The following is a 9,959-nucleotide window of genomic DNA, read 5'->3' as shown; positions in this document are numbered from 1 at the left end:
GAGTTTATCAAGTTCATTTAACTTTTCAAAGAACTCCATGTCGCTGATCTTTCCTATGGTTTTAGTATTGTCTATTTAATTTGCTTCCTTTCTCTCTCTCTCTCTCTCTCTCTCTCTCTCTCTCCCTCCCTCCTATGAATTTTGGACTTGGTTCGTATTTGTCTACTACCAGCTGGTATAATGCTAGATTGTTTATTCCGGATCTTTCTTCCTTGTTAACAAAGGCACTTATTGCTATAAACTTTGTTCCTAGAACTTTTCTGGCTACATGAGGCTTTGCATTGCTGAGTGGCCCTAGACTACAGAAATCAATGATGTAAATATAAAATGAATCCATTTCCAGAAGCTCTTTCTAGGTGTCAAAGGGTCCATCCAGTTGTGAGGATAAGTATTTCTTGTAATTCCTCTCCCTGGCTTAGTTTAGGCAGAAATGTAAATGAATGTCCACACTCAGCTTCACCATGAAAACATAAGGAACTGAAAAACACCTTCAACATCCAACACTTTCTAGACACCTCTGGATGTTCTGGCTTCTGTATTACTGGTCCTGAGATCCTGATAGGAAGTGGCACATCCTAAACTCCATGAGTCCATCAAAAGTAGAGATAGTAGTTTGGATAAACACAAAGAATGGAGAGGCGCCTTAAAAAGTTCCGGCCAGATTCCTCATTTATTTAGGTCTCATCTTAAAGTTTATAGTTAGGGTCCAATCTTTAATCTGAGAGCTAAAATTTACACCTCAGTGTCTCTTTAGAACTGCTTTGGCTTTTTTTCATTCTGCAACACATATAGTTAAGAGGCAACACTTTCATTGAGTTTAGGGTACTCATTGTATAAAGAAATGGGCTTAATTCTCTCTGAGCCACTCTTTGATCTCTTGCTATTTCTTCTTCTTTAAGTGGCCTTGGTCAGAATGTGAGAAACTGAGCTCTCTTCAAATATTCAAGAAGCACCAGACCTGAGACCTTCACCAGAGTGAAGCAGAGCTCAACAAGGTCAATTTGGTATTGTAAAGAAAGTAGTAAACTGTCATACATGAAAATATGGTTTTCATCTTTCTTTCCCATTCAGTCCAGGTCTCATACCCACGTCTCCTAGGATATCTCCCCCCTGCCCCACATTATACCCCACCTGCTTCTTGACTACGTAAAATGTACAAGCTGCAGCATAATCCATTCTCCTAATGAACAACCCTCCATTCCAGTTGCTCGTTCTCCTTTCACCTAATATGACAAGTTGAAGAAGAATAATTTATTAACAAGTCTGCACTAAATTACACCCCTCTGTCTTCAATCCGCAGTCAAATATTAATTTTAGAAAAGTAATGACCCAAATGCTGAAGCATATATTATTCTCTTAGATGTTGGGCAGCTCAAATCTCGTCAATTTGTCAAGGATGAAGCAGGCAGGTGGGTGAGAGTGGCATCGGGATTTCAAGCCAGAGGGAAATACTGCACTAGAGGAGGAACAATTACAGAATCAATGCCACAGTGTGGAAGAAAGTCCCTTAAATGGTCACCTACTCCTAATACATCACTAACTTACTGACGTTATTCATTCATCTGTGCAAAGAAGTTTAGTGTTGAATCTAGGTCTGACATTGTGTCATACACGAATGTCTTTATGCCTTGAAGGGATTATATCCACAGATTTATCGAGTAATTCGCTCTGTGTGCACAGGGATTTGCAGGCTGATAAATACAAACAACTGATGTGTTTTTCTCTTACGGCAAAATGTAGAGCAAAGTAAATGAATGAAACAGATCAATAAGAAAGAGCATGAAGATTTCCTTGCAGAGGCCACCTACTCCATAATTTCCTAATATTGCCCAATAAAAACGTTAATTCACATATTAGATGACAATGTTTTTATACACCTCGGTACGTAAATTTTTCTAGACAATAAATATTTCAATTTCAACATTTATAATAATTATTTTAGATGTAAATTATTTCAAACTGAAAGTTGAAGATTCCAAATGCCATTGTTTCCACATTAAGAAAAATGGTGTACAAAGAAGTGTGTTCATAAAAAACAGATCCTGGGAGAAAATGTTTGCTGTCTTACTCTCTTGGGATGTAATCGCAAGGTCTTATGCATGGCTTTAAGCTTTGTCTTGGTTAATATGTCTCATTTGTCTTTGTTATATTGAATCTTAAGTACTTTGGACATGTTTGAAATTTTTTATGATAAAAGTTTAATTATATACAGTACATGGAAGACTATTTCTGCTGCTTACCCTAAATAGTAAAATATCGATCACCATGTTTGGGCACAAGTTTTCTCTCTAATGAAATACCAAATGTGGTTTTTAACACTTCATCTATTTCTTCCTCCTTCAGAGTCTTAAACTCTACCAGATCTGTGTTGTCCTTATAACTGAATCTCCTGTAGGTGAGGGTCCAGCCCACTAAGCAGTGAACCCCTTCTGCAGTCTGCAAGGAACAAAAAGATTTGCTTGTAAACACAGATGCCGGTGATGTCTGAAGGTAAATATTTATGGATTCAAAATCTTCAATTGTTCGAGGTTCAAGAGTAAAACAATAGATTTTCCGGTATATTTTCATTTCTAGAAGATCAGAATTAAGAAATTCTTGGTGTGGAATGTACTGCTCTCTCCTGATTTGGTCCAGGTACCAGATTCCATTTTCTTCTGTCAAGCGGAAAATGGCAGGCACTTGAGGTTGATCCTTCCCAGAAATTAATTCCAGAGGCTCCCAGAACTGGTAGGAGCGTCCAAACCCAGCATCAACAATGTAGTTTCTGCCCCCGATGGTTACCTGTACTAGAAGGTGAATCATACCACTGCTATATTTATTGGCTGGGGTGTTATAAACATATCCTCCCAAAATTGTGGTCTCAAACCCTATTGTGGTCAGAGCCCAGTATAGAATATGATTGACCTGGAGACACCACCCACCCCGTTTCTTTCTCACAATTTGATCAAAAATGGCCTTTAAGTCTAACTCCATGGATTCTCCACAATGAATGTTAAGGTTTTCAAAAGGAACAGCTCGAATCTGGTGCTGAAGAATGTCAGTTAATGTTTCCAAGTCCAATTTGTTCCTGGAGTTCTTATAACCAATTCTTTCAAAATATGCTTCAATATCCATGGTTCCCTGTGGCAAGTAAAAGAAACCAAGAAGAAACATTACTACTTTTGCACTTGGATTTCCAGCAGTAGGCTAATATAGCTACAATGTATTTTAAATATGTAAATGCAATGTTTAGAAATAATTTATATAAATTGATTTACATTCCTAATTTCATTAAATATTCTCAGTGACCCCAGCACAACTGTCTTACATCTCCTTCATCTTTCCAGTATCAGATATTAGAAATCCAGATGAAAAGAGGAACCAAATGATAAGTACCTTAGATGTGGTTTTCTCATTGATAAAAGAAAAACATATTCTACTTGGTACCCATAAAATAGGCTTCTAACACTTCCTCATAGGAACAGGTGAGTTACCCAGTAGCATAGATGGTATTTATGGAAACTGACTCAAGTTACTCATCAACTAAAACAACATAAAATTCTCCATTTAAAGATTTACATTGATTTAGTCATTGATTGGTGGACTCATTCACTCATGAAATACTGTTTGGGCTTGGGTGCTTGCGTCCAATCCCCAGCACCAAAGGTGAAAAAAGCTTCATTAAAACTTTTAAAAATTAGTAAATCACCTTAGAGGATACGTTCCTTATGTGTATACCATCTCCCATTAATCTAGCTGACCCCTTGCATTTCTTCTCTTCCTTAGTCGCATCAGCACTCTTTCACATTTGTGCAGACTCCACATCTCTCACAATCTGCTTCAGAGAAGATGAGGGGTATTTGGTTAAAGTTCTCCAGCACCTGTTTGACTCCTTAAGCAGAATCTATACAGAACATGCATGGAAGAGACTTAAAAACTGATGTAGAGAAGAAAGGTGCTTTGTACTCAATGGGCCATTTATTGCTCATGCAGGCATTTCCTATTATTCCTTTTAAACCATGTAATATTTCTCAAGTTTTTGTTTCCTCCTCTGTGAACCCTCATCACTCAAAAGTGTAACAGAAAAACACACAGAAGATATAAACATATTATATCTGTGTATAATATACATTGGTGTGAAGTGATATTTTCCGTAAGTGAAATAGAAATAAAATGGGAAAAAACAAGAAAGATTCTGAGAAAGTTCGACTCTACATGCTTCAGATTGGAATATATTCTTGTTAAATTTTTGAAATTAAAAAATTTATTTATTTACTACTCCTCTTTATTCTGCTGCTTTTGGTACTTTTTAAAAAAGATGATAAAGTGTTGAGTTGGAATTCAATAATTTCAAATTGCTTAGAATGAAATCAGTTTTGTTTTTTGGTTTTTTGTGGGTTTTTTTTTTTTTTTTGGTACCAGAAATTGAACTCAGGACCTTGCGCTTGTGAGGAAGGCAGTGGCACCAGTGAGCTAAATCCCTAGCCATGAAATCAGTTTTTGTTAGGGGCCTCAATACTAGGAACATGTAGAAAAATAATGGTTTTCAGTGACTCCATGTAAAAAGACATGTATTTCTAAGATGTTGTGTGTTGTGAAAGCTCCTGCAAAGTAGTTATAAGAGAAAGAAGTGAATGAAAACACTCTGGTTTCCACGTGGATCTGTGACATCTCTGTACAGGAACAGATCTTTATCTCAGCTCCATTCACACAGGAGACTCACAGCAGCCAGAGTGACCACACCCAGTGAGCCCATTGAGAACCGCGGGAAGGCATTTTACACCTGTCTCGCTAAGCTGAATGTAGGTTGATGGTCAGTGTTAATTCGGGAGTCTTAGGATATGTCTTCTTCCTGGGAAAAACTAAACAGTAATATGAAAGTTTCCAGAGTATAGGAAATGATTTTTCTCAAAAATGAAAATGTAGTTTTGTAGACCATAATTTAAGAAGATTATACAATCAACAATAACAGACAGAGTTGACAAAATGGTAAAATGAACAACTGAGTCGCCCTGGGGTGGGTGTGGTAAGTAAATGATAGGAGATGGAAGAAACTTGAAGAGTCTAAGTCTGGCGGTTCTAGAAGCCTCCACAAAGGGTCACAGAAGCAACCACCACAACAGGCAGGATAACAGAATCACGCTCCATGCCCCTTGTTACAACCAAAGCATGTACTAGGCAGAAAGTGCAGTATGCAGCTGTAACACTGAGGTTCCTTGTAGGCCACAATAAAACTATGGCTGGGAATAGAGGAACAGGAAAATAAAGCAATGCCATTCACGTAGACTGTCATCAGAAAGGAATATGGACCACTTCCATACAGAGCACCCACCATGAGAGAACATCCTATCTTATTCCTCTTTCCTCACCTCCTCTCAAAAGATAAAGGAGCCCAAGCTTCATCCCAGGCAGATCTCTGACCGGCCACACTAGATTCAAGAAAGAGAAGCACAGTGGAAACACAGCTACACATACATGAATATGATGGCAGCACATAAAAACATAGTATGGGATTGGGATTTGAAGATGGGTGTAACATGCAAAGTGTACATGTTCAAAAAGATAAGCAGTGCAAGAAGAAAAATAAGCTGATTATGAAGAAGTTCTGCACACGAACTTGGCACGATAGAGCATGTAAATTATATTCAACAACCAAGAGCTGAAAAACTCGGTGACAAAATAATATGGCTGATGAAAAGAAAGATTTCAGAATATAAAAAATGGAGTAAGGACAAATAGAAACATGATTAATGGTAGAAAAGAATTGAGTAGATACAACATAATATCATATTAATTATAAGTACAGCTTGATATTCATAATAAAGGTTTATAAAAACATACACTTAATTTAAAAGTCAACTAGAAACTAAAGGAAATGGAAGGAAGAAAATGTATACAGTGCTTCTGCAGAGGAGACTCTGAAAGTGTGATAAAAATACACAGAAGATGTATACATAGTATATGGGTACATGACATGCATTGGTATGAAGTGGTATTTTCCGGAAGTGAAACAAAAACAAAATGGGAAAAACAAGAAAAATTCTGAGAAAGTTGGATTCTACATGCTTCAAACTGGAATATATTCTTGTTCAATTTTTGAAATTTAAAACTTTTTATTTATTTATGACTCAAGCATCCAATAGAGGAAGAAAACACTTCACAATGAAGAAAATATCAGGTCAGCAACAGAATGTTTCACAGAATTACACAAAGGTGAGGCAAACAAACTATATTCATAGTGAGGTGCAGAAAAGTGCAATCCTGAAATATTATTTTCGTTACTATTATTTGAATGAAAATAAGACATGCATACAAAGACAATCAGATACATGAAAGAACTTGAGAAATCCAACAAATATGAGCTATCTTGATGAAGCATTTGACCTTCATTGGCCAGGGAGGAAGGAGATGAAGAGCCAACTAAGAAACAAGGCATGAGGAAGAACTTCTGTGCCCATGGGTTCCTTTCAATACAGAACGAAGAGTAGAAAGATGATGAGGATGTTCACTGCTGTAAAGGCTACTTCAGCTACACCGAAATAGAAATAAATGAAAATTAAACCTGAAGACCGAGAAAAGATCAGACTGAGAAAACCTGGTCTCAAAGTTTCAATATTAAAATGGTTAAAATATAAACTTAGGGACATTACGATCTTGAATATTTTTATTGAGCAGACTCAATTCATGAGTCAGACAGCATCAGACCTCAAGCAATTCAATGCTGTGAGTGGGAAGGGAGGAGAGTGGAAAGCAAGAGGGAAAAAGGGAGGTGGGGAAGAAAGAGTTTTAGAAGACATGCACAGAAACCAACAAAAAATGTATTCGGTAGACAGGAAGTTCTCAGCTAGAGGTTAGCAGATCGCTTCTCATTGGGAAGGTCTCCATTATCCTTTTATTGCTTACCTTGGTAACACAAGCACTACAAATGTTCAGCCTGATGTTTATCCAACTAAAATATTTCTTAACAGAACATATTTTCATTACATTATGGAAATGAAAAGCAGAATTGGGGAGGTATAATCTAAGGGAGAAATAGAGCCAGAAAAGAATTGGAAAGTACTCTTCCTATCTAAAGTAATTTGAGAAAAAAATGTAAATACACGGACTCACGCGGACCCTTACGATGTCCTCTGCATCAAAGAGGTCCCAGAATGAAATACGTTTAGTGCGCCTGGAGAGGGCACATGGGGTTGATGAGGCTTCAGGACTTCAGTTGGTGTGGGGATAATCTTTCTGTTAAGACATCTCCATCCCTTTATATTTCTCTTACCATTGGCCCGCTTCCCTCATCTGGCCTATGTTGTTATCATGAAGGACCTGCATGTGAGGTTCTCCCTGGAGGACCAAGGGCTCCTGAAACTTTCTTGCCCCCTTCTGCTGACAGCTGGAAGTGCAGAGACTGGTGTCCTTGCCAGAATAGCCCTGGGGCAATAGTTTGTTGGTACAGGGTCCCTTCGTATAGCTGCCTTGCTTTCAGTCTGAACTAGGTGTTTTGTTTTGTTGAATAATTGGCATTTAACCCAGCTCCTGACATAGTCTTTGAAAATACTCTACCACAGAGCTAAAGCCTACAGCCTTTTTAGTTTTTAAAGACAAGGTCATGGTGAGATGCTCAGCCTGGGCTGGAACTTGTGACCCTCCCACTTCAGCCTCCCCAGCAGCTGGAATTACAGGAGCGCTCTGCTGCGCAGAGCTGGACAAACATGAAGTTAATAACCAGCATTCAGACACAGTTGAATTTCTCCCAGCATTTCACTAAGTCACTCGCATTATTGTTCCAGTGTCTGCTTTGGGGGAACTGAACTCAGGTCACCTTGGTGTTCATTTTGGGAGCAGAAAGCTGAGACACACAGAATGAAGCAACATCCAGAGGGCCTTGCCACCCTGTACACATTTGGCTTGTGTGTGCAGATCTGATGAATGTCATTTTGTCCTATGGTCAAGAAGCAAGAGTTAGACCAAGCGATGTGAGGGATCCCTGAATGACCCCACCCTTGCATCACAAGATGCTCTCAAAGAGTAGCTTGGCATGCAGAGCTGTCCTTTCAGTCTCAATCCTAGCATCTCTGCATCTTTCACATACAACAGCAGTTTTCAGATTTTTTGGCTGAAAAAAAAAACTCGATTTTTTTTTCAAAGTGAGGTTGTGAGCAAGAGCCAAGAACAGAGGAATTAAAAGGAACTGATCCAGAGAGAGACTTCCCCTAAGATGCTGCTGTAATAGTTTAAGGCTACAAGCAGCACTCATACAGTAGATAGGGCTTCAGATGGAATCTCCTACACCTTCTGCATGGACTTCTGTCATTACTGAGTAGAATCTACAAGGAGAAGCACTGAGCCACTTTTCTCCAACTTGTGTGCTTTTTCCTTTCCTTCTCCTGTGTTTTCTTTGTTCTTTTCCACAGTGAAGTGCATGGCAGTGGCATCACAACTAACAGGCCCTTACAGTGTGGAGATGGCAAAGTTCCTGCCCTGCTGTTCACACGTAAAGAGCATTGGTCAGCTGTGCTCAGGGTACGGGACTCCTGCATCTCTGCCAGGACTCCCAGCAGCCAGGCCAGGGCTGTGGGGCATTAGCAGCACACCAGTCAGGCAAATCGAAAGGGAAACTGAAGCTAAGACTCAGCCAGCTGAGTACACTGTCTCTGGGAGGGAAGTAGCTAGAGGATGACAGTTAAAAAGTTCCTTCTGAGGGACAGGGTGGAGTCAGCTGTTTTGAGTTTGAAGCAATAAAAGGAGGGGCCAAGTAAGGAAAGAACAGTTTATCAGAAAGGAGCCAAAAAGTATGCTGCAACTGTGGGCATCCTGCCAGAGCACAGGGCAGAGTCCAGAACAGCTTCCCAGGCCCCTGGCTCCTTGCTGCTATGGAGTTTTCTAGACCATGCTCAGGGCGATGCCTGCCTAGGCTGACCAAAAGTGAAAATGCTTATTGAGAGCCTTGGAGACCCTTTCAATTAATCCTCCTTCCAGTGTGATAAAACTTCCTAGAATTCCTCTAGTCCTTACACATAATATCTAGCAATCTTACTGGATATTTGAGATCATTAGGAGACTTCTAATCAGTTAATTCAAGAGAAACAGGGATTGTTATGAGCCTGCTCCTTACAGGATTAACTGAGCCCCTCAGGATACACTGTTAGAGACCAAAGATAGGAGACATCAGTATGAAAAGTATTCAAGGAAAAAAAAGTACTCAAGAGGAAAATCCCATTGAGGAATTTCTCTCAGACACCGCTATCTTTTAATATGCCCACTTAACTCTCACAGTAAACATTTAAGTGAGTTTCATTATTAATTTTCATTTTACAACTGTGGAAACAGAATTTGTAAGAAACTAATTGACTTCCTTAAATTCTTACCAGTAGGATGTGGTGCGGCTATGAGTCTAACTCACTTTGAACCAAGTGTCTGTATACCAAAGTACTTAGAGCATTAGATCCCACATATGTGCCACCCACACCTTCTGAACAAATTTTAGAATTTGAATTAGAGCCGAAATAGAATCTAGTTCCCTAGACTCCCTATTGAGGTCAGACGTCACTCCGTTTACAAAGTACTTAAAAAGTCAGTCCCCGAGCTTTACTTACCCAGTGATCAGGAACTGCAACCAGGAAATAGGCTGAATTCACTCTCTCTCCTTCCAAGGTCTTCAAAGGTTCCTTATTGGCTTTCTGAAGTTCCCGCCCTGGGTGTCTGGTTAGATTCAGCCCAGGGATCTCTGGGAAATGTAGTTACAATGCCCCAAGTCACTCCTGTGGAGAAGTTGGAGTTTTTCATTGGTTGTTTTTAAAGAAAGTCATTTAATCATGTATGCTGACATGTTTATGAGTTAAATAGAATGTCTTGAATTATTTTCAATTTATCTATGGGCATAATAGATCATGAGTTTGTCATTGGATGGTATATTCAAAAGATCATTCTATCATATTTACTTTTGCATGAAGTTAAATTTTCTTATAAGTAGTTGTAGTAATAATGAA

General features: G+C 39.0%; 1 protein-coding gene across 4 annotated transcripts; it reads right to left on the bottom strand.

The window, feature by feature from the left end:
- Positions 1-2,117: 2,117 nt before the first annotated feature.
- LOC104866062 (arylamine N-acetyltransferase 2) lies at positions 2,118-9,641 on the bottom strand. Of its 4 annotated transcripts, none has more exons than XM_010629883.2 (3): positions 9,567-9,641; positions 3,689-3,814; positions 2,118-3,120 (listed from the first exon to the last, which is right to left on the bottom strand). In XM_010629883.2, the coding sequence occupies exons 2-3, from the start codon at positions 3,725-3,727 to the stop codon at positions 2,242-2,244; spliced, it is 918 nt and encodes a 305-aa protein (XP_010628185.1). In that variant the 5' UTR covers positions 3,728-3,814; positions 9,567-9,641; the 3' UTR covers positions 2,118-2,241. The 4 variants fall into 4 exon arrangements, with proteins under 4 accessions (XP_010628185.1, XP_010628186.1, XP_010628187.1 ...); XM_010629884.2 differs by having other exon boundaries at positions 3,689-3,817; positions 9,567-9,630; XM_010629885.3 differs by lacking the exon at positions 9,567-9,641 and adding an exon at positions 7,793-7,812.
- Positions 9,642-9,959: the final 318 nt, after the last annotated feature.

Source organism: Fukomys damarensis, unplaced genomic scaffold (genome assembly GCF_012274545.1).
Source record: "Fukomys damarensis isolate Sample0158 unplaced genomic scaffold, DMR_v1.0_HiC HiC_scaffold_18, whole genome shotgun sequence".
NCBI lineage: Eukaryota > Metazoa > Chordata > Mammalia > Rodentia > Bathyergidae > Fukomys > Fukomys damarensis.
This window is presented reverse-complemented; position numbering and strand designations above follow the sequence as displayed.